Below are 25,048 nucleotides of genomic sequence, written 5' to 3'. Positions count from 1 at the left end.
TGTTTTCTTCCAGCACTTTGGAGATGTTATTCTGTTGTCGCTGGCTTCCTTTATTTCTGTTGTGAAGTTAGCTATGAAGGTAATGTGGTTTTATTTTTCCCCTTTCCTTGCTTTTTGAGTTTTCTTAGTTTTTGGTTTTCCAGCAGTGTGCCTGGGGGAGTTTTCCTGCATATTTATCCTTCTTTGGGTTGTAAGTACTCCTTGAAAATGGAATTTGTTGTCCTCTGCCAGTTTTTAAAAAATCAACCTTTGTTTCTTGAAATATTGCTTCTGTCCCATTTCCTTTTTCTTATGTTATGTTATGTGTTTTCTACATCTTCTGTACCCTTTTCTTTTTCATCATTTTTCTTTCATGCTTTATTCTCAATATTTGCTTTTGATTTATCTTCCAGTTCACTTTTCCTCTCTTTAGCGGTGTCTATTCTGCTTTCAACTCCTTCAATTGAGATTTTAATTGTAAGTATCATATTTTTCAGTTTTAGAATATCCATTTGATTATTTACTTATAGTTTGCGTCTCTACTGAAATTCTGTATGTTATCTAATTTCTTCAACATATTTATCACAGTTATTTAAAGTTGAAATCTGGTATCCTGATATCTGGATAGCCTGTGCCTGTTTTTGTTGTCAGGGTTTTTTTCCCCCTACTCTTGGTATTTCAGCCATTGGTCTTGTCTCCTGGTGTTTTCATGTTCTTTTTTTGTTTGTTTGTTTGCTTGTTTTCCTTCAAGACTGAACGTTGCTATTTTAAATTGTAGGGATAGTTTGAGGCTCTGAATTACGTTTTTTTCCCTACATAGGATTACTGTTTTCTCCTGACAACTGATTAAGATAAGGACAGATCACAATAAAAATGCAGGAACTGAGCTGATTGGAAATTGTGTGGTCTGTTTCCAGTTTACCTTTGAGGGTGTAGCCCTTGCGTGTCCTATTGGAAAGGGTTGCTATTTACCAGAGCCATTCTGTTTCTTGGGCTCAGAACTATGCTTTTTCTCTTCCTAGCCCATGAGACTTCAGGAAACTTTACTCAGCTTCTCAGCTTCTTGGCAACAGGTTACAAATTAGGAAATGCCTTTAGAGAAAAAGCAGCCCTAAGTATTGGACTCAGTCCTTCTTTTCAAGATCTTGGCCTTCCTTTCCTTGGGGCATTGGTATTTCTCCAGTGCCTTCAAATAAATGTTTTATGTATGTTCTCCAGAGTTTCTATGTGGGAAGGCTGTTTACAGTAAGTTATTCTGCCATCACTACAAGCAAAATCCTCTTTGATTTGTAAAAACTGTATACATTTATTACTTTGAAAATAAAAATTTTAAAGAGCACAATAGGAACACAAAGTTAGTACAGCATGTATAGTACCTGCAATAATAAGAACACAAAATTTGATCCCAATGGAAGGATAGGGGAAATTTTCAGAGCAGAATTGACACCTAGTGAGGGCTTTGTGTATTGTTTAGGACTCCTTTAGCATTCTAGGAGAAGGAAAAGTAGGATAAAATTCTTAGAAAATCATAGGGTAATATGAGAGATATAAATTTCAGAAATTTCCACACTTTCCCTAAATCTTGCCAGCTGTTGTGTAGATGATGAAATGCATATTTAGAGAAAAGACTACTTTACAGGTTGCGTCATCTCATACTGATAACACCCAGAAAGATATGCTGTCTAGTTGGTGTTGAAAAACAGCCTAGAAGTAGCCCCATTTAATTTTGGCAGGCATTGGAAGGCAGTTGCATAAGTGAGCACTGCATGTATGATCCTTAAAGATGAGAGAAAGAAGGCTGATGGAAGGAACTGAAGATGGTGAAAGTAATAGGCAAAGAGGAAGTGAGAAGTAAGAGGATAAGGCTGAAAAGTTAGGCCAGGGTCAGATTCTAAAGGGCCTCATAAACTTAAATAAATGGGTTAGACTTTAACTGAAGAATATGTGAACATGTTTTTCAGCTGTGGACACAGTTCAGATTGCTTTTTGTATAGGTTGCCCTTCCTCCCATGTGTAGAATAGATTGGATGGAAACAAAGTGGTAGGCAAGCAGGCTGTTGCATTAATCCAGATAAGACATGATAGTGTCCTACAGTGGAGATGAAGTGATGGATTGAAGAAGCAAAGACCCGATCATTATTGGTGACTGGTTAGAAGTTGGTGGAGATGGTAACATGAACGGTTCCAAGTGTTTGGCCTTATAGCTCAGTGAAGAATTGTATGAATCACTGATGGGAACACAGGACCATTGGTAGGAGTAGGGAAGGTGAAGTTCAGGAATGCTGGGTTCAGCACTAAATATATTCCATTTGAAGTGCTTGGAGAATATGCAGGGAGAGCATCATTAGGCAGCTAAATCTTTGGCTCTGGAACTCAGTAGAGAAGGCTGGGCTGGATGATACAGGTTTAAAAATTGTTGGTAAAATGATAATGATTGGAAGTAGATAATTTTGCCAACAGGGAGTGGTAAAGTAAGCGACATCCTATCAGTTGTAATCCTGAAGAACATGACTAGTTAAGGAGGAAACTGGCAATGGAAATCTTTGAAAGAAAGAAGAACATGGAGCTGTGGAGGGGGCAGAGAAACCAGGAGAGAGGGATGTCTCTAGAGCCACAGACATAGTTGCTGCCCAGAAAGTCTTGTCAAATGGAAGACTTAAGCATCCATTAGCTTTAGGAATAAGGAGGTCACTATTCTCCTTGTTGAAGGCAGTTTCAGGAAAGTTGGAGAATGGATGGGAAGCAAGGAAAGAGACAGCACATGTGGAAAACTTCTTGGGTCTCAGTTTCCTTGTCCACAATTGAGGTGTGTGGGATTTTCAGAAGTTGCACGTGAGCTGCCACTGGGCTGCATTCTAATGCAAGTGTGTTTCTGTTTGACCAGTGCAGATACAGTGCAGTGTTCAAAATATATTTCTGTATAGCTGATTACAATTACACAGAACCCTTTGTAAATACTTTGGAACAGATAAAAGGTTTGTGTCATACCTGGTCTTTATCTTTTGAGGTTGCTGTGTGGCCCAATACTGTCTGGATACACAGTCCACCTGAATTCTGGTAAAGAATAGCAACCATTATGAAGAATGCTGCTATATTTGATATCACTTGATATGCCTTCATAAGACTCTGTTACTGAGTATCATTTAAGATCCAGATGGCAAGAATACCGTGAAAGTAATCTGTGTTTTCAAAGGACTGTGGTTATTGAAACAGAAATCTGCTTTAGTATTTCACTCTGGTGGTTCTGGTATTGTGATGCACACTTTGACTGCAGGAACAGTTCCATTCGGAGGGTGTTGTTTGCTTGGAGATCTGACCCTGTAGTGATGAGCACTGAGAATGTTGCTATGTGTTCAGCCATGCACAGCCATGGGTGTTCATTGGGCTTTCTGACCTCTGATAGCCTGGTTTCATCCTTTTGATGATATGGCTTCCTCTTTACAGAAACGTGATCTCTCTCAAGAAGATCTTTGATGTGCTTTGAGATTTCACAGTGAGTCCTTAGCAGAAAACACATGGGATGGACCAGCTTAGGTTTTTGGAATTTAGCTCTTCTGATTTCTGTGTTTTTTTAATTGTATGAGTCTAGGAAAGGTTTTTTCAGTAAATGGATTTTGCATAAACATGTCTTTTCTAATTGCATATGATAAATGATTTACTCCTCCAAACTTATATATGACTCAAAGAGAAGGGGATTCAAGAGTCCATATGACAAATGGGAAGACAAGAGGAGAGGTCTAGAAATCACAGCCTAGAATCTGCAATGGTCAGAGCTAGGAACTCAGCCTCTCCTAAAACCCTTGAGAAACTGAGGCCCAGAGGGAAAAGGCAGCAGTCTAGACCACACAGCTAATCAGCAGCAGAGCCGGAGCCAGATGAGGTCTTAACTACATCTGGCGCTTTCCTGAGCAACAGCATCCTTCAACCCTGTGCCAAAAGCTTAAGCGTAAAATGGAATGACCATTCTCCTCAGATTGTTTCTCTTCTTCACCTTAGCTTTGTTTACCTTTGTGCTTTCTCTTCTGGACTTCTCCTCTGCCATAAAAAGCACTTAGTTTAAAATTCTTTCATTCCGCCAGCTGTATTCAGAAGTGCCATGGGATAAATGATAGATTGGCAGCTTTGTAATTTACCTTGATTAGATCGTAGTTTTATATCCCAGCTGTGTGATTTACTAAATATTTACATATTAGCAAGTCTGCAGCACTGCAAACCCGTCTGGTTTTATGGATCTGAGGCCTTTCACACTCTACTGTATCACAGAGCCTCGCCCTCAGTGAGGAAAAGACCACCTCCTGTGTAGGTGCTGACTCAGCTGAAGCAGTGGCTAGTAAAGACCACGCTCGCTGGTGCCAAGAGACCTTCCAGCTCAGTCCTGTAGAAAATAGTCATTTCAAAAGTTCAGTGCGAGAGAGACATCGATTTGCATGTTTTTCATGTAGATCATACGTGTTCTAACAAAAAGGGCTCTTAGTTCTCTACCCCAAAAAGCACTATAAAGAATATTTGACCTCGAAGTGAGGAAAGCTCAGATGTAGCTCTCGTGCCACCTCTGGAAGTGTTTGTGGGCAAGATAGTCTCAGCACCAGGCTTCATCTGTGAAATTTTATGAGATGAGCTCTAGGGTAAACTGTTCAGTGATTCTCAGGCTCATATGTGTCCTGGCGTCTCCAATCTTCATCCTCTTCTCGGGTGTGTCAAGGATTGCGTGCCAGGTAGTAAGACTCATGTTTATTCTGCATGAGTTAGTGCTACAGCTTTAAAGGACTAGTTTATATTCATAGTTTATCACCAAATCCCATCATCTGTTTAGATGTATATTTAAAGATAAGCAGGCACTTCACAAAAGAGGATATCTAAATGGCCATTAAGTGCATGCAAAGGTGCTCAACATCGTTACTCATTAAGGACATAAAAGTTAAACCTCATTGAGATGCAGCTACACATACATCAGAATGATTAAATTAAAATCTGATGATACCTGGTGTTGGCTAGGATGTAGAGCAAATGCAATTCTTACAGATTGCCAGTGGAATGTATAATGGTAAAATCATTTTGGAAAACTGTTTTTGTGGTATCTTCTAAAGCTGAATATATACTTACTCTATGACCCAGCATTTCAACTCCTAGAGAAGTGATTCCAAAGAGAAGTGATCCCATATGGCCACTTGAATATATAAGAACTTTCTTGTTAGATTAATTCATAACAGCCCCAAATGGGAAACAACCCAAATGTCCATCAAGAGAATGGATAAACAAATATTGGCATATTTGTATTGTGGAATACTATATAACAAGAAAAAAGAATGAACTGCCACACATCACAACTTAGCTGAATCTCACAGCATTATGGTCAGAGAAAGAAAGCAGACACAAAAATATACATGTATGTGGTTCTGTTAACATGAAGTTTAAGAACAGGTAAAAGTAGTCTAAGGTAATAGACATTAGAATGGTGATTCCTTCTGGTGTGAAGGGAGTATTGACTGGCACAACTGATGGTGGATATGTGGCTGTATCCATACATACCAGTTCACTGAGCTGCACATGTGGACTTGTTCACTGTAGTGTATGTAAGTTACGTCCCAGAAAGACAATTGAGAAGAAAGGTGCCTTTCAATGGCCTCCCGCAAACGTGTGCATGAACATACCCAGGTATGTCCATCTGTGTACTCACTCCCAGGCACTTGGTGTTCTAGGTCTAGGGACAGTGGGGCAGTGGGAGCAAGGCAAGTCAGGGGGAGGAAGTCTTTAGTATTGCATTTGTTATTAACGTGTCTCTTGGTTTTGCCCAGAGCCAGGGGGATATGTTTCTGAAGCCAGCTGCTTCTTTGAGAAACACAGCAGTTCAAATTTTATGAAAACTAATCTGCAGCTCCCCTTCTGTGCCAGGCTCTGGTGCAGAAGCTTATTCCTAAGTAAAATGTGACATTTAGATGGAATCTAATTGTAAGTCTGATGGACTTTTATCCCCAGGGGTGGCTGCTAGAGAGACGGCCCAAGCTCTGAAAACGCTGGCCCAGGCCGCCCGTGGAGTGGCTGCATCGACGACCGACCCCGCGGCTGCCCATGCCATGTTAGATTCTGCTCGAGACGTGATGGAGGGCTCCGCCATGCTCATTCAAGAGGCCAAGCAGGCCCTGATTGCACCTGGAGATGCAGAGAGTCAACAAAGACTGGCTCAGGTGAGGCTTGTGGTTGTCATGGTCATCATTAACGTGGACATGTGGGGGGGCTGTCTCCTGGGCACTTTTCCCTGATATGAACACTGACACAGCAGTTTTTTGCAGAAACTTCCAAAGGTCATAACCGTGCTGGCCATACATGATACTCACTTTTGTAAGTCTTGCCTAGTATTCTCTACATTAATGTGTGATCTGCTTAATTCACGGTCAGGAGAGGGTATGGGGGCCTTTGAATTCTGTCCTTGGGAGTTTCGGAGCCAGGACATAACATGCTTGTTTTGGGCCTATGCGTGCTGACCTGTATTGCTGTTCCTCGCCAGGGAGTGAGGTAGATCCACTAGGGCTGGCCACCCAGAAGTTTTCAACCCTGGCTCTCTATTACTTCTTTGAATGATTCTTCGACTGCCTGATGGAACCTGTTGGCTAAGGAGCATCCAGGCAGAGTCCTAGATGTGGGGCTGGGAAGGAGATGGCTTAGATTACAGGAAATGACCCTCCCCACCTCCAAAGACCTTCCTTTTAATTGAGGATACCGAAGAATGCATACAGGGGGCCACTAAACATTCCTAGACAGCATGAGGGCAACTCCAGGTTGTGCTCAGAGCACCCCACTTGCCCCTGGGTAGAGTGAGGTTTGGGAGGATGGCCCCATGGGTCACTGAGAGGAAATTAACCACAGGCCTTCTAATTGTGATCCAAAAAACTCAAGGTCTCCTTCCACCTCGGTGACCTCAACAGGGCTCCCAAGAAGGGAGATATTTTCATTTCTCTGGGTTATAAGAAATCTTTGCTTTAGAACCTGACCTCATGCTGGAGAGTTCTGTGTTTGAATCACAAAACTGTGGCTTAGCCTGGCTTTGGGGAACAGGTGGGATGTGCTGCGTCACCATGTCAGACCCTTTGCTGGGAGAGAATGTTCATCCCAATAAGAGGGTGGAAAACATCTTCTCTGGGACGAGGGGCCTGGATGAGGTGGTGTAAGACAGGGGACAGTGGCAGGCAGATGCTGGTGGGTCATTTCCGTGTGTGTTTCAGCTCTGCGTGTCATCACTGCCCGTTCCCAACAAGTGCGCAGAAATGTTTGTACTTAAAGGTGCTTCTCTCCCTCCACGAATTCAGGTGGCTAAAGCCGTTTCTCACTCCTTGAATAACTGCGTAAATTGCCTCCCTGGGCAGAAGGATGTGGACGTGGCCTTGAAGAGCATCGGGGAGTCCAGCAAGAAGCTGCTTGTGGATTCGGTGAGAGGTTCTTAGATTGGGAAAGGACACTGGGGGACTCGGCTTGCATTAGGTGTGAGCGAAGTCTTCTCTCCATGAGATCTCTGAGCAGCTAACCCTTCCTCTAGGAGTCCTGTTTTTCCCACCAGTCTTTGTTTTCCATGTTTTGCTGTCTGATCAACAAAGTTCCCGGGTGAAGCTTTTAAAGCTTACTTTTTCTTTGAGCCCATGTTGCCGTTTCCTCTTGGATCATCCCAGAGAGACAGGCAAAGGGGTGTGTGATCGCCTGGCTTCTTATCAGGACATCTCAGATAGTGACAATCAGGTGTTGGAAGGGTACATGTGTCCAAGACTCAGTGAGACAGCAAGTAGTCTGAGGAGTTTCATCTTGGGGCCTGTTCCCGTCCCTGCTTTGTGAGTCTGCTGAAGGAGGGTTTGTGCTCGTGCATGTTTGTTTCTTCTCTGCACAGGTATAGAGGCAATGCATGTGGTTGATGAATAGAGTCTAGCTTAACTCCCTAGAACTTTTCACAAATAGGTTATCATTCTGCTAGATGACATTTAAAAGTTATTAGCAAAGGCCACTAATATAATTGTTGGCTATTAGTTTGGAAGAACATGATTTGAAGTTTGATAGCATCTGCCTTTTAGTTTACAAAGCTAAAATGTAGCTTTCATCTTAAGAGAGACAAAATAGGGTAGAGTTTTAGAGAATGGACCCCGGAGTTAGATTACCTTGGTGTGGATCCTGTCTCTGCCACATAAGAAACCTTGAGCCCCTGTAGATAGCTTACATTTTTAGATCCACAGTGTCTAGCACTGAGTAGGTGTTTGATAAATTTAAATGAATGAGTGAATGTATATGTTGAGGGTCAAACCTATTAATAAAATGGGCTCAGATGACTCAGAGCCTTTTAGTCGTGATGACTCAAATGCATCCCTGAAGAGTCTGTCGCCCCTCCACAATACCTTCCTTTTATCCCTCCCCGACAAAGCAAAATGTCTCATGGGGTGTGCCGTCTGTTCCCCATAGCTACCTCCAAGCACGAAGCCTTTCCAGGAAGCCCAGAGTGAACTGAACCAGGCAGCAGCTGATCTGAACCAGTCTGCTGGGGAAGTTGTCCATGCCACCCGGGGCCAGAGTGGAGAGTTGGCTGCAGCCTCTGGAAAGTTCAGCGATGATTTTGATGAATTCCTCGATGCTGGCATTGAGATGGCTGGCCAAGCGCAGGTGGGTGTGGAGGTGGTTGTCTGGAGTTGACCTTAGCCTCTCCTCTCAGATGGACAATCCATCCTTGAGACTGACTGAACAAATAGGAAAAGGAACCTGGAAGCAGGCAGGCCATGGTTGCATTCTTTTTGCTGCTTAGGAAGCTTATGCCCTCTTGGGAATGGCATTCCCAAAGATGCTGTCAGCTTATGCACGAGGTGCTGTTAGTAATGAAGGATATCTTCTCCTGTGATCCTCCAGCAGAATTCATAGTCTTACTATTTGGAGGGAGGGTAGAAAGAAGGAGAATGTTTAACAAAGATTAGAACAGCTCTTCAAATGTGGGATAATAAAGTAAAAATATTTATGTATTTGAGGTTTAATGGACCATTCAAATGGTCTGTGTCTAATACTGAGTGTCAAGTAATTAAAAACTGTCTCCTTCAGATGAACAGATAAACCCCTTGTTTAGAACAAGGGAGCTTGACTGATCTGGTGTCAGCTTGCAGAGCTGTTTTTTTTCCTGTGCTGCTTTGACCTCCCTAAAAGAGATAACCAGGGTATATCTTCTTCTAGTATCTACAAAGAATTGTTTCTCAGATGGCAACCAGGTGAGAAATGTGTCCTTTCCCGAGTCAGGAACTTTAGGGATGCAGTCAGCTCTGAATATCGAGACAGTGCTGGTCGTTTGTGCCAGGCCGAGATGTACAGCTCCTTGACAACTCCAGCATTGTTGAGCAAGACGCTGGAATCGCTGCCTGGTCTGTGCATTGGCTCACAGCTCACTCGCTCTCCTCCCACCCTGCTCCCCGCTTAATGCCTCTGGTTGTGAGAAAGCACAGCTCTTGGCTGACCCACTTGGGGATGGATTTCTTTTCCCATGGCATGCATCTTGATCTGGGCATCTGTTTGGAGAAGGGTAGACACTGGTCAGTGTCTCAACGAGTTAGGCATCCACAGGCTAATTGGGTTTAATGTGATCTATACAGATAACCTGCCTGCATGTCAGGATGCTGCTTCTAGCTCTCTGAATGCCTCCTTCAAGAAATGGACAGGTCCTAATCGCTCTGGCTCCTTTTGACCTTCCAGACAAAAGAAGACCAGATCCAAGTGATAGGAAACCTCAAGAATATCTCGATGGCATCCAGCAAGCTGCTGTTAGCTGCCAAGTCTCTCTCTGTAGATCCAGGAGCTCCCAACGCAAAAAATCTCCTGGCTGCAGCTGCAAGGTAGGAGTGGGACAAAATGTGCTTTTGTATGTGGTTACACAGTGTCATTGCAGTCTGGAGATGTGCCTGACATCCTCCCAGTTTTGCTGAGCAAAGAATTGGTGCTGTCCTTAGGTCATGGGAGGTGGAGCTGAGAGTGATGGACACTCTGGTATTTTATAAAACTGGTTCATTTTCATGTTCTTTCCCCACTAAAAATACCTTCCATCTTCTCATACAGCCTTTTCAGTAGAGACTTGCTTAGACGTAAGGTCCTTTTTGACTTGTAAACACAATGGATCAGATAGTTGTTTTAAAGCAGTGTTACATCTTTCAGATTATAAAATAACATATGCTTCTTGAAAAATCAGAAAATACCAAAAAGTGTAAAGATAAAAAGCGGTGCTCATCAAGTCATTTAACAGACATTTGTTGAGCATTTAACCCTGTGCCTGGCATCAGTGTTAGACTGAATGTAATACGTCATATCTCTCACATGGGGAAGGCTCCACTTTAAGATGAGTAGGGAGTCAGTGGGAATAAATTGTTTTTGGAAATATATTAAAACATGAGTGTGAATTTTGGGATGATTCTGGTGTCCTTCTCTCCTATTGGTTTCACACAGGGAAGTGGGTAAAACAGTACAGTTTCTGCTCCAGGGCCACAAGTTAGTTCAGTAACTAGTGGTTGAATGTGGTACGTGGAGCACTGCAGTGACAGCCCAAGGGGTTCTCATATCAGCTGCTCCTCTTTCATTTTCCTGAACCCAGAGAGGAGGGTGGTCATGATTCTGTGGTGGTGCAGGCATGTTTTCTTAGCATTATTTAACATCACATTATATATAAGAAAGCTGACAGTGGAGAGAGATTAAAAGCAGGACTATTAGGGGATAGAGAGTAATTGGAAGCCTTTTCAAAATGTGCAGATTCGTGATTTTTGAAAAGCATAGCTTTGATTCTGCTTTCTTTTTTTAAACTTGGTTTTTTAAATTTGCTTAGTTGTGTGTGTGTGTGTGTGTGTGTGTGTGTGTGTGTGTGTCTTTATATCTCCCCTGGGAGCTCAATGGCTGTTTTTTAAATTGTTGACATCATGAGACCTGAATTATATTCCAAGCTTTTTACTACTTGACTGACTCAGTCGCATTGGTCAGGTTGCTCAGCCTGTCTAAACTTTCCTGTCTGCAAAGTGGGGGTGTGAACTGCATCATCCCAAAGCTATCTTTAGCTCTCAGCACATGAGATCTCATGGTACTCGTGGTCCAAACCTGCCCTTCCTCCCTTCTCGGCTTGTAGTGGTGTGTGTGTGTGTGTGTGTGTGTGTGTGTGTGTGTGTGTGTGTAAAGGGTTAGACACTGTCAGAGCAGTTTGCTTGCAAACCCTTGAGTTTCTTCATTTATTCCTGGAAGGTGCATTTTAACTGCAAACAATAGCTAGAGCCACTAGAGGACTGGAAAATTATCTTCCCATCTCCCCATCTCATGCTTTGTTAGTGACTATTCTAGTAAATAAGTGACCTCCCTCGATGGCGGGAGAGTTGGGAGGTGGGGTTGGGGGTGATGTCTGTTCTGTTGAGCAGCTGTTTCTGATAGAAAACCCCCTCTTAATCATTCCTTTTTTTCCTACAAAAAGCCTTTGGATAAAGCAACTGACATTTCCAGGTATCTGAACTCAGATGTTTCTCATTATCTTCAATTTTTTGCATCATTTCAAAATTACAGTTTCCAACCTGGAATGTCTTCACTCTCCTAAACTGTGGGAAGGAGGGGGAATGTATAAATTGCCCTTTTGAAAGCCAGCTATAGAAGGAAACAGACCCGGAAAGAATATTGCTGGTGTATGGCTCTGTGTATAGCTGCAGGCCCCCTGGTGGTGGCTTGGAAGAAAGGACACGGGGAAAAGGAAAAAAAAAAAGCTTTCTTTGCCTTTCTGTCCTGGCTTTTAGCAGTTGACAGAGAATTCCCAGCCTGATGATTTCATAGCCAAGTAAGCACTTAAAAATCATCATGTGAAAATGATTGTCTCAGGATGGAACTGGTGCAAGAAAACGCTGGCACATTCTCCTTGGTTTCTTGGCGCATTTTGGCAAGCTTCTGCTCCCTGGGGCTGTTTCTCAGCAGAAACTCCAGCCAGGTCAAGAGGGTCAGGCAGGCTCCTCTTGGGACACAAAGCTCCGCCAGGCTGGGGTTCATTCATTCATTGTCTTATTCATTCATGTCTTCATTACATAGATTTTCATCACAGACCTGATGTGGGCGAGGCCCAGTGCTGAGTGCACACTGTGATTAAGACAGGGATGTGGCCCTGGTGGAGTTAGGCAGGACTCAGCACGTGCTCCCCTCATTTCATCTGGGCCTAGAACAGTCCTGCATAAAAGTGCATGGGAAGCTGGGCAGAAGGGATCTGATCATCATAGTCTCAGTCTTCAGTCCTCTGTCCTCCTTGTTCTTGAGACTGTCAGGTCCTGCTTGTCCTTCCTGTGTGTATATCCTCAAAGTCCCCAGAAATGCCACTGCGAGGGCCCAGGCCTGGACCAACTCAGCCCTGTTGTGTTAACAGTCTCGAACCCCTTATTATTTGTGGTGTCTGCGGTCCTGCTTTCTCTGGGAAGAAAAGGTTTGCTTCTGGAGAAAAATGTAGAGAATGTCTTGTTCCTCTGTTCTTAATTCTGCCTTTGAGCCTGGGTGCGTTTTGGGGACCCTACCTAGCCCCTTGGTTTTGGGTGCCTAGGGGAGAGGAAGTCATTTGCTATTTAGTGCCTGGCTTGTTCATTTTCTTCCCATGTAACTGATTGGGTTCTGGCTCTTTTCTGACAAGTCGGGTGAAGCTAGAGACCCTTTGTCACCCATTCGTCAGCCTTTTTCCCCAACCAGGGGCTAGGCAGGTGCTCCCTGAACTTAGTCAAGGAAATAGAAAGTTAGCTTGCAGTTGCCAAAAGGAAGGGGGTATCCTACCTCTGAGCACCTTCCCTGAATCACTGCTCACCACTAGTCATCCTGGCCAGAAGGACTCCAGAACTGAGAAGGCTTTAGGCCCACAGCGGCCAGCATCAGACCCCAGGGCCAGGTTTCAGCTGCTTTCCAGTCCACAGAGGGTGCTCCTTAGGAACTCGCAGGTAGCGCCTGTCCCCCTGGCTCCCCTTTGGTCTGAGGTTCTTGCTGGGCAGGGCTCCTCCTGTCCCCAAAGACTGTGAAGACGGATGGTCCAGCAAGCAGCACAAATGAGAAGAGTGCATCTGCTCCGTAAACAGAAAGGTGTACAAGAGACCTTTGCTCTCTGTGGGTCTTACAGAGAATGTTTCCTTCCCTCCATCCAAATCAGGATCTCACTCAGTCCTGACTTCCAATTGCTTCAGTCTACATCGAACCCTCCCTTTCAGGCAGACTCTGCGCCCGGCGGCTAAGGCTTTCATTTCCTTCTAGCTCCCTGTGAGTCCCTGCATTTATCTGCTCCCTAGCTCAGCCGTCTATCATGCCCTGCCAGGTGTCCCGCCCTGGTACTGCTTTCTTTCATCCGACTTCTTTGTACCTTGTCTTCTCATTGTCTGCCTTTTCAATTAGATTGCAAACACCTTGCCATCCTAGAGAGATACAAACGATTATTTTTGTTATTTTTAAATAATTTTTTTTTTAAGAGAGGGAGTCTTGCCGTGTTGCTCAGCCTGGTCTCGAACTCCTGACCACAACCTCCAGAGTAGCTGGGATTATAGGCACAAACCACCATGCCTAGCTAGATGATTATTATTATGTTTGTTTGTTTATTTATTTATTTATTTTTGAGATGGAATTTCGCTCCATTGCCCAGACTGGAGTGCAGTGGCGCAATCTCGACTCACTGCAACCTCTGCCTCCCGGGTTCAAGCGATTCTCCTGGCTCAGCCTCTCAAGTAGCTGAGATTACAGGCCCATGCCACCATGCCCAGCTAATTTTCTTTTTTTTTAGACGGAGTCTTACTCTGTTGCCCAGGCTGGAGTGCAGTGATGCGATCTTGGCTCACTGCACCTCCGTCCTCCGAGTTCAAGCAATTCTCCTGCCTCAGTCTCCTGAGTAGCTGGGATTACAGGCACCTGCCACCACGCCCGGCTAATTTTTTGTATCTTTAATAGAGATGGGGTTTCACCATCTTGGCCAGTCTGGTCTTGAACTCCAGACCTCAAGATCCACCTGCCTCGGCCTCCCAAAGTGCTGGGATTACAGGCATGAGCCACCACGCCTGGCCTCTAATTTTTGTATTTTTAGTAGAGACGGGGTTTCACCATGTTGGCCAGGCTGGTCTCAAACTCCTGACCTAGTGATCCACCCGCGTCGGCTTCCCAAAGTGCTGGGATTCTAGGCGTGAGCCACCGCGCCCAGCCTAGATTATTTTTTAATATCTGTGCCTTGACATAACAGGACCCTGGGAATACAGCTAGGTCAATTTCGATTTGCTCTTTCCTCCTTTCCCAGGTGCCTCTTCCCTGGAGGCAGGAAGAGAGGTGTCTGCTGCTGCTTTTTACCCTCTAAGCTCCTGACTGGGTGACTTGTGCGAAATAGATCATCAAAAGCACCAAGCGGTTGATTCTTCTCACACTCCTCCCCAATTCTGTATCTACTTGAAACTTCCAGCCAGAGCTCTCACACTTCAATTGAATCAATTCAGCATCTCTGAACACTAAATAATTTTTTGCCTTAACCCTTTTTAACCATTGAAGTTGTACACCCCAATTTTTTAGAAACTGAGAGGAGATAGATAAGCCTAGATGAAAACACTGTTTCTAGAAGGTAGCATTATGGTTATTTAGCTTTTTTGTATTTTTCAAAATGAACTTATGTAGCTTTGATCATTAAAAAAAATTGTAAAAAAAAAAAAAAATCAAAGGATACTTCAGACCTATTTGGATTTACAAAGAACAGAGACCCTTCTAATTTTGGCCATATTTTTTATGATAATGTAAATTATTCAGTTTCTAATGGGGGGTAGATTTATTGAAAGTTTTTCTTTCAAAATAACATAAAGTCGCTTCACATTTTAATATATGTCATTCTATCATTTTCTACGCATATATATGTTTATTTTTAGAGCAGTAGGCCCATTCTATTTATGCTCTTTTGTAAATTTTATTTTCCTTAATCATGTAACACATATATTCATCTGTGACATTAGAAAATATGCTACACCACTGACTTTTAATGGGTCCCCAGGATTCTGTTGTGGGCTGTATATTTATTTAATCCTTTATTGTTGCGTATTTGGGTTGCTCCATGTTCTTTGCTCATAGATAACTGCTGGGGTTTAAAACATAAATATTATTTTTCATTGTCAAATTTACATAACCGTTTGCCTCTGGACCACTTAGCACTTATTTAGCTGTTTAATCCCGACTGTAAAATGAGTTATGGGAATTTGTGATAGCTAAATAATGCTTCTTAGTTTTGGATCAGTATTATCCAAGCATCTCACTTAGACACGCGATGCTGGGCTGGGACTTTTGTGGATTACCCAACCACAAACCCTTAGTCTGTTGGTTTTTGTCCCAAGTTTTTATTTGAAAAAACTTTACATCTACAGAAAAATTTAAGAGATGAGGAAAACTGGCAGCTTTCCCACAGCTGTATATCCTCTGGATTCACCAGTTATAAACACTTAGTTTTTAATGGAAGAAACTTTTATATAGTAACACGGTTTTTTAAAAACACAGATAAACAGGAAACACAGAGAGAATTCAGCTAAACAGAAAGCTTCTGTGATATGTGGAAATAGCACCAAACGATCATGCCATTATGATGTTGATATATGCCAGCCTATCTCAGAAGTGTGTCTCAAAGCCACCACCATGGAGAACAGGGTGCTGCTCTCCCCAGGGGGTACTTTAAATGCGCACATTGAGGACTACACCCCTCCACAGTCCTTGGAACTGGGGATTGTCCGGCTGTCTCCTTATTCTTGTTTTGCTTTGCACCATGGAGAGCACGGTGCTTCCCAATGACACCTTAATTAAATAGTGGTCCCCAAATAAATGAATCACCAGAGTCAATCTTACAAAAACTATTTTAGAATTTTTCCTATCACCCTAGCTCAATTTAAAATTGAAAGCAGTATCTCCTCATCAAATAATTAAGCTGCTTGCTTTTGTACATTGGCAACATCATTTTCTGTCTAATTTGATATTCTGTGGGAAGCTGCAAAGCCAATTTAACTAATAAAATGAGGCATCTTTTATATTAGTGTTGGTGATTAACAGCAATATGTGCCTATTTTATTTTTGTTTAACTTGCCAAAGCTGCAGTGGTTAGAAACTGAGTAGAATTCGGGGCCCTGCCAGAAGTGTGGACCAGTTATGACACTGCAGAAAAGAACTGTGTATTTGGTTTTGGAGTCAGAAAGGCATGAGTTTACGTCTTACTTCTACTGCTTATTTGTAGCATCCTCTTTGGGAGTTATCTCAGATTTTTCATTTATAAAATGCATGGGTTTTCAATTTTAAGACTTAGTATAAAGCTAGTCATTAAAACAGTGTGGTATTGACAAAACATTGACCATGTAGATCAGTGCAACACAAATCAATGGGGAAAAGATTGTCTTTTTCAACAAATGGGGCTGGAACTATTGGGCTTACATATGCAAAACAATTTTTAAAAGAACTATGACCCATATCTTATACTTTATAAAAAGTTAACTACAAATGGCCATGACTTTCAAAATTATCCATGTCATGAGCTCAGACAAATTAAACAGGGGCTGCCCAGGAGGGACAGAGTGCTTGTCAATGTAGAAAAATCTGGGCTACCTCTTATGTTCTAAGAATAGAAACAAGTAAAGTCATATAAGAGTCCCTAGTTTATTTCTGTTAATGTTAACAAAGAAAATAGGTATTTTAATGAATAATTTTGTGGTCGCTTTTAGGAACCAGTCAATCACATAGAATTTAATGGAAGGAAGAAATTTTAAAATCATAGGCACAGTTCACTTTATGTCTGTGTGTTAAAAAATGTACAAAATATTCCAAATTGTTCAGGTTGTCTTGTTCCTTGGGGGCTGCTGATTAAGGGTCTTAAATAGTGCAAATATGGTCTATTTGCTTGTTGCAAATTCTTTCTTATGAATATATTAGCTTTCTTAGCAGAACTACAGTTGACCCTTGACCAATGCAAAGGTTAGGGGCACTGACTCCTGCACAGTCAAAAATTCGTGTATACCTTTTGCTTCCCTAAACTTTACCAACAGCCTACTGTTGACTGGAAGCCTTGCTGATACCATAAACAGTTAACATATAGTTTATATGTTTTATGTTAATGTATTATGTACTGTATTCTTGCCATAAGTTGAGCTACTAACAAAATGATGAGGAGAAAATGTACTTTTCACTAAGTGGAAGTGGATCATCATAAAGGTCTTCATCCTCATCCCTGTCACATTGAGTAGGCAGTGGAGGAAGAGGGGTTCATCTTGCTGTCTGAGAGGTGGCAGAGGTGGAAGAGTTGGAAGGGGAGAAAGGAGAGGTAGATACACTGGTGTGACTGTTACTGGAAAAAAAAAAAAAAACCCACCTATAAGCAGATTTGCACAGTGCAAACCCATGTTGTTCAAAGGTCAACTGTATTAGGACCCCTTCCAGGTCTAGCAAATGAATTATCAGAGGCAAGGTAGGGTTTCTCTTTCTGTCTTCCCTGGGGATGGTTTATTTTTGGTTGTATAGAGCCTCTGTGGAAGAGTTCTCCTGGGGACCCGAGCCGAAATAGTGAATTAATTGTATTTCTGGTGAGCCTGCAAAGCATTGTAGGGGAAATTACTGTTGATCTTAAAAAAAAAAAAAAAATTCTGTTTCTGTCACAGAGCTGTGACAGAGAGCATCAATCAACTCATCACTCTGTGTACCCAACAAGCTCCGGGCCAGAAAGAGTGCGATAATGCCCTGCGGGAGCTCGAGGTAGGTCCATGGGTCCCTGGGAAGGCTGCTGAGGACTTGAGAGAGGGAGTGTCTGTGTCTGTGTGTCTGTCTGTCTTTGTCTGTGTCTGTTCTTTCCCTATAGGGCTAGTTTTCTCTTCTCTGTCCTTGCCTTTTATCTTTCCTCGGAGGCTGTTAAGGCCAAAGTTCCAATCCAAGTGGAAAGAAACTAAGATAAACTAGATTTAGTTGGGATTATCGTTCCTGCTTCTCATTTTTCCAGCAGGAGGAGATGTATTTTGTTAAAGGATTCTTTATTTCAAACAGGAAGAGGCCTGTGATGTTGGGTGTAGGCTGAAGATCAGCAATTTTTACCTAAAAAATATTGGAGAGATTGTTCTGGAACAATGGGGAGAGAGCTAGAGGCTGGGATAGGTGTGCTTTTGAGTAAAAATGATTTTCCCATATATTGTGTCTGTACCATATAGGGGATATGTAAGAGGAATCCCAGGAATACTACTACTTACACAGTCAAGGTGGCTGTGGGTCCCCTAAGGGCCCAGAACACAGTGTGGGCACTTTTCATTTTATACTCATACTCATGTTATTTATGGAAAAGTTATGTATCCCCATAGAATGTGTGTGTGGGTAAACATAAAATCAGTGTACCTACTTGTATGTCCTAACCTGCAGTCCTAACCAATGCAGGTTATATTGAGGTGCCAGATGGGTATCTCAGTAGATGTGGGTTGATTGTCCCAAGGTACCTTCCATTTCTGGATAAATCAGCATGGGTCTGGCATGGTGGGAATACCCACTGCAGCTCCTGAAGCATTTGATTGAGGCCCTGGTACTGGCACTAGGCCATTGTGCACAGCTGGAAGTGAGAAGGGGATTGTTATCACAGGACCGAAGCATTCTGAAAACAGTTGAGAATGTTTCTTACATTGGCTGAATTACTACCCTATTCTGCTCTGTTCACATTTGCAAATATAAATATGTAGGCTGTTGATCTAAATGAGCTCTGTTGGCCTAGGTGCCAATACTCCGTCCCTTATTGATATCCTTGTTTGAAAAATATGACTACTTTAGGATTGCTGTTACTAAAACAATTTTGATTATCCAAGGAGTGGGAGGAGGTTCTTGAATGAAATGAGCTCATTCCTTACACTGCCCTCTTTCCCTCCCATTTTTAACAGCTCAGCAGTTCCCCTTCCTTATCTCCCAGCCCCCCACCAGCCTTTGTAACTCAAATGACTGTCTTTTTGTTGGCTGTGTCCCAAAGATTGCTGGGTCCTAATGTACATTCTCGCTTCCTGGGGAGGAGGATAAATGGCTGTATCCCCAGGAAAAGTCCCTTACAAGTGGTGATCAAAGGTCATTACAGTGCCATGACTGAGCTAGCCATGGTTTTCAGTGACTTAGAGACAGAGAGCCAGGCCCCTATACCCATTTATTTCCTTGATGAGGACCGAAACAACAATAAATATTTTCTATACTGTTTAAATTAAAAACAAATGAACCATTGCAATGGGCAGTTTGGGGAAATTACCTTCTTTCTTGCCTTCCCATTAAAATGTTCCAAAATTGGAAAAACTGAGGGTTCTTACTAGTCGTGAAGAAATGAATGAATGGCCTTTTGAAATTTAAACTCCTTAGAATTATCCTGCAGAGAAATTGTGCTAATTGACCATGCATGTATTGCCTTATAGTAATGTTCTAATCTGTTTTAAATGCCATCCTTCTGTGTTTACCTTGTTTCTTCTCCTTTAAAACTGAAAACAAGAGATTCTAATGTCTGGCAAAGCTAACCAGAGACGCGCTCCCCTATAATGAGCATTGTGTTGCTAACAGGAAATCTGAAGTCATGATGTCATGATCTAAATTCTCAAAAATCTGAGTAAAAGTGATTATGACCAGAAACTTATATATGGAGGGAAAGTTGATAGTTGGTAGTTGATGTTGCATTTCTCTTGCTGTATGACGTTTGCTTGCTTTTTATGTTGTGTTCTTCTTCTGTAGACTGTGAAGGGGATGTTGGACAATCCTAATGAACCTGTTAGTGACCTCTCTTACTTTGACTGCATTGAGAGTGTGATGGAAAACTCCAAGGTAAGACTGTCTGTACCATAAGTCAGAAGTTAGCATTGCTTGTCAATGTGGGGAGAAGTTTAGACGTGCCTTATGTGCATCTGCCCGTGGCTGGTCTGCAGGGCTAGCCGCATGTAGCATGAAGCCTTGTGGAGCCCTTTGCTCAGGAGCTTCTCAAACTTGAGGGTGCATCAGAATCACCTGGAGGGCTTGTTAAATACAGATTGCCTACCCCCAAGTTTCTGTTTCAGTAGATCTGAGATGAAGCTGAGATTCTACATTTCAGACTATCTCCCAGGTCCTGCCCCTGTGGTCCAGGAACCATACTTTGAGAACCCTTTCCTCTCTTTTTTCACAACTGGGTCTTATTGTGAGTCAAATCGTGTATTTTCTACACTGGAACTGATTTGGAAAGTCCTTCAGTGACTTGACTTACGTGGGATCCTCTTTTGGAGAAGTGTTGAAGAAATTTAAGTTAATGTAGTGGCTTGTTACCCTGCTCCTATCTTAAGCTTACTCAACAAAATCTTGTTCTTTGGTATTTGATTAGGAAAAAAAAAACTTAAATGGCTCCTTAGTGGAACAATAATGAAAAAAACAAACAAACTGTTGAGAAACACTCCTCTGTAGTAATCGTACCAATGTCTTTTGAGAATGTGAAAATTTCACCTTCATCAGATGAATGGATGTCGAGTTGTTGCAGTCTGGCTTTGTAGCTGGAACATGGTTACTTTTATTCTAGCAGGGAAACATCTGTATTGGTAGTGTCAGAAGGACTCAGTTTGATTTAGGCTAAAACCAGAATATCCTCATCCAGTACCTTTTATGGAATTATGATTGTCTAAGGGAAGGATGTGTACACACTCAGATCTAAAGAAATGGTTCCTTCTTAAAGAGGAATGTGAGCTTAGGAGGGAGGGAGAAATAGTGTACATGAAACTACCCTCTACCTTTTTTTTTTTTTTTTTTTTTTTTGGCAAGTCCTTATGTAAACTGGATTATTTTGTATATCTAAGCAATTTTAGGAAATTTATTCCCTTCCAAGATGGCTTATTGACAAATGGTCTCTGCTTTGGGTTCTAGACCTGGCAATACCATAGTCTCTCCAAAGGGTAAGACATCCTTCAGTTCCATCATTGTTGCCCAGGAAAATATGACCAGCCCTCCTGGGACATAGTGAGGGAACATCAGATTCGCATCGTGCACCCTGTACCTGCCCATGTGACCTTCACTGTGACCTTGTACAGGATGCGTGACCACTCTGGATTGGATTCTGAACACTAAAATCTCTTTTAGCTGTTATTGTAAAGATCTCTGAAGAAAGAACACACCATACCAGCGATTTTCAAAATAAGGCAAAATTCTTATAGTTTTCAGGAAACATGCTTAACAAAGATCTCTATTTAAATTTTATTGTCAGTAACTAGACAAATGATATCTGGAAGGGTGAGTCTCCTGCTTTCTGTTTATGACCTCACCTACAGCTCAGTGGATATGATTTTTATATTCTAGGAACTAGTTCTCAGTTTAGACCGTTCACCTATGAGTTGCCTTTTATAGACTCTACTATATAGTCTGTGTATATTAACTGTAACTCCTTGGAATATAGATAACTTTGGGGTTATACTTTCATTGTACATATCTCTTTGTGGAATGGAAATGATGTAATTCTCTTCCATCTCTTCTTAATACAAATAAAGGAGAAAATGTCAAATGTTCCAAATTCAGTTGCCTTGAATGTTAAAGTTGGAGTATAGCCTCCTTTACCCCTTGGTTTGAGGCAATGCTGGATAGAGAATGTTGCTGGCCGTTTGTTTTGCAGGTTCTGGGTGAATCGATGGCAGGGATTTCACAGAACGCCAAGACTGGGGACCTCCCTGCCTTTGGGGAATGTGTGGGGATTGCATCCAAGGCTCTCTGTGGACTGACAGAGGCCGCAGCCCAGGTAAGGGGCTGGTCCTGATACACCCATGTGCCCTGTGCCAGATCCCTGTGGGAGGTGCGGGGGATCTCCAGCTGCACCTGTTTCTCCAAGTACCATCACAGAAACCATGGGAAAGACAGTGGCTTCTGTGCTGGCTGGGGCATTTACACAAAACATGAGCCAGTTACCCCCCAGGAGCAGAGCAGCCATGGGCCAGGCTGGGGAGCACGGCGAGACTCAGTACAGACCCAGCAAATAGGTTCAGAGGCCAACATTTCAATCGTTTTAGAAGTTTTTATTATAGATGAGTTGTTTGGGGTAGAAAAATAAGCACTAAATAATTTAAATTTGCTGAGGCTTTAGAAATGCAAAACTCTTTCATCATGCTCTTTTTAGGATCAGAGAGAGAAAAAAATTAGATGCCATCATGCAGAGAAATGATACGGCACATTCCTTGCCCTTCTTTGACTATCCTATGTATTTTCAATGATGATTGACCTCCTATGACAGAAGCTTCAAAGATGTCAGCATCTACTTTAACGGGTTCATCATTTGACAATTACCTTGAACTTAGAAGATTTTACTGAACCACAGAGAAACATTACTAGTTTAGGGGATGAAATTCTCTACCTTCATCCTTCCCCTCAGATCTCAGGGGAAATGAAATAAGATAAAATTCCTGTGCACAGATTCATTTTTTCTCTTTTATTTGGCTGACACATCTAAACGGAATTGCAAAGAGAAGACCTTCCTTTGTGCCCTCTTGTCCTCTTGGGAACCAAATGCTGTCTCTTTTGTTGTTGTTTTTTTCTGGGCCATCTTACTCAATTACAAAATTAAGATCCCTTCTGCTATTGAAAATACTGACCTAAGCAATAAGGACATGCTTCGGTAAGCTATGAGATGAGGAACCCTAGGACAGGGCAGGCTCCAAAGTTGGCTGACCCAGCAGCTCCACGCCATTGGTCTGCATGTACCCACTGTTTTCTGCCTCTCCTGTCTGCCAGCCAAAGAGTCAGCTTCATTCTGAGGCTGGGCAGCCTCGTGATCACAAGACAGCTGCCAGAGTAGTCAGGGCTGCGTCCATCCTTATCCATGCCCCCAAAGAAGAATTTCTTGAGGCTGTCTCCTAAGAACAAGGAGACTTTGTTCCATGAGCTTGTCATAAACTCCTGCTGGCATGTCAAGCTGGCATAAACCTGTTCATTACTACACCCTTATTGGTGAGTGGGATGAGATGACCTTGACCAGTTTGAACTAAGCAGTGCCTGAGTGTGACAGCAGCATATATAGTGTGGACTATCATCCCTGACAGGCTCATGTGGGAGCATGGAGCCTGAGCTGTGGTTTTTCTCTTCCCTTTCTAGGCTGCATACTTGGTTGGCATCTCTGATCCAAACAGCCAGGCAGGCCACCAGGGCCTAGTGGACCCCATCCAGTTTGCCAGGGCTAACCAGGCCATCCAGATGGCATGCCAGAACTTGGTGGATCCTGGCAGCAGCCCATCACAGGTAACTGTTGGGGAGGATGTAAGATTTCAAGCCCTTAAGCAGCTCCTCTAGGTAGGTTGTGGGAGGCTATGAGAAATTAGTAAAGAATCTTGTTCTTTCAGAGCTTGCAAAGGTAGCTAAATGCCAGCACTGTAGGTAATGACTTGGGTGGGGACAAATATTGCAAAATATGATGGATCTGGAAATTTGTAAGTGCCTTGAAATGGGGTGCCAGAAGGCAAAAGGAGTGAAGTAATCACAGTGAGATTCACAAGGAGTCTTCATTTCAGGGGACATGCATTGAGGGCTTGTTCTGTGCTTAGCTGTAAGGGGTCAGTGTGTGCAGGGTCCATTTTCTACCCCTTGGCTCTTAGTGTGTTGGGCAAAGTTTGGAAAATGCAATGACCAGGGCATGATGACAGTGCCAGGGAAGGTGTGATTAATTCTCCAAGGGGGCTGTCGGGGCTCACTTCCCAGAGGGGACAGCACTGAACCGGGCCTCAAAGTTGGGTAGAATCTGTAGCACAGAAAGAAGCCAGAGTGCCATTTGATGAAGAGCCAGTGCGTGTGACATTCCATAACATGTCTCATACCTGAGTGGCATAGGGTACCGGTCACTTATTAAAACAGTGTGTACCGAAAGGAAGGAGAAGTGGCTGGAATGGGGGTGGCGGAGGCAGTCTTGTTAGTGACATGTCCACCATCAACCTGGGGCCCACATTCTTGAGGCGGGAGAAGGACCTGAACAAAGAAGGAAACTTCCACAAGGACCATGTGGACCTAAAGCAGCCCCGAGAGCTGGTGTGTCTGGGAGTCCTTACCCATCCAGCAAGGCCAAAGGAGTGTTACCAGCCTCAGCAAAGCAGAACAGGTGGATTCAGTAGAGCAAATGAGTTGAGGCTGGCAGGGTGGAGCCTGTGGAACTTCCTGAGCCAGACACCTCAGTAGATGTCAGCAGCTCTCCCATGGATGAGAAGGGAGGTGTTGCACCTTGATATGTATTTTTCTCATCTGGATCTGGGCTCTACAGTCTGATGGCCACTGGCTACATGTGGCTGTTAAGCACCTGAAATGGAACTAGTCCGAATTGCGATGGGTTGTGAATATGCAGTACACCCTGAATTTCAAAGACTTGGTATGACAAAAGATGATAAAATCTCAGTAATATTTTTAAATTGATTATATGATGAAATTTTTGGATATACCAAGTTAAATAGAAGAAATTATTTCATTAATTTCTCTTGTTTCTCTACTTACTTTAAGGTGACTACTAGAAAACTTAAAATTATGTATGTGTAAACCTTGGTCTAGATTCTACACCCTGGACCTCCTATGTGGGATTCCAAAGGCTAACTGATTACATCTCCTTGAAGACTGCGTGGGGCTCAGCCTATCCCACCACTATGTCAGCACCTCCTTTTTTCTTGTTCTTTCTTTATTATCTTTGCTTAAGATTTCTTGCCCTCCTCTTTCTTGGAGTGACTTTGAGGGTGGCAGAACTAGACATGCTTGTAATTACATAGGCTCTGAACATGTGAGTTGAACAGGAACCCAGGGCCGAGGACCAGGGTGGACCCCTCTGCACTGTAGCATGGGGTACCCCCAACCTAGCTCCATGCTTTGTAGGTCCTGTCAGCTGCCACAATTGTTGCCAAGCACACATCAGCCTTGTGCAATGCCTGCCGCATCGCCTCATCCAAGACGGCCAACCCAGTAGCCAAGAGGCACTTTGTCCAGTCAGCCAAGGAAGTCGCCAACAGCACTGCCAACCTGGTGAAGACCATCAAGGTAGGTAGCTGGATTATAGGCCTTATTCAACTCCTGTTCCGGAGCGGGGAGGGGAACAAGATTTAAGCTCCGCTCCTCTCCTTGTCTAGTGAAG

General features: G+C 43.0%; 1 protein-coding gene across 9 annotated transcripts in view; it reads left to right on the top strand.

The window, feature by feature from the left end:
• LOC105489073 (talin 2) overlaps positions 1–25,048 on the top strand; it is a 452,478-nt gene that overhangs the window by 341,912 nt on the left and 85,518 nt on the right. For all 9 annotated transcript variants that reach the window (XM_011753725.3, XM_011753706.3, XM_011753714.3 and 6 more), the window contains 9 exons: positions 5,956–6,164; positions 7,284–7,403; positions 8,416–8,613; positions 9,682–9,821; positions 17,610–17,703; positions 19,684–19,773; positions 21,575–21,697; positions 23,044–23,187; positions 24,793–24,954. In XM_011753725.3, the coding sequence (XP_011752027.2) occupies positions 5,956–6,164; positions 7,284–7,403; positions 8,416–8,613; positions 9,682–9,821; positions 17,610–17,703; positions 19,684–19,773; positions 21,575–21,697; positions 23,044–23,187; positions 24,793–24,954 (1,280 nt within the window). The remainder of the gene's footprint in view (positions 1–5,955; positions 6,165–7,283; positions 7,404–8,415; positions 8,614–9,681; positions 9,822–17,609; positions 17,704–19,683; positions 19,774–21,574; positions 21,698–23,043; positions 23,188–24,792; positions 24,955–25,048) is intronic.

The sequence above is a fragment of the Macaca nemestrina genome, chromosome 7 (assembly GCF_043159975.1).
Source record: "Macaca nemestrina isolate mMacNem1 chromosome 7, mMacNem.hap1, whole genome shotgun sequence".
Lineage (NCBI taxonomy): Eukaryota > Metazoa > Chordata > Mammalia > Primates > Cercopithecidae > Macaca > Macaca nemestrina.
This window is presented reverse-complemented; position numbering and strand designations above follow the sequence as displayed.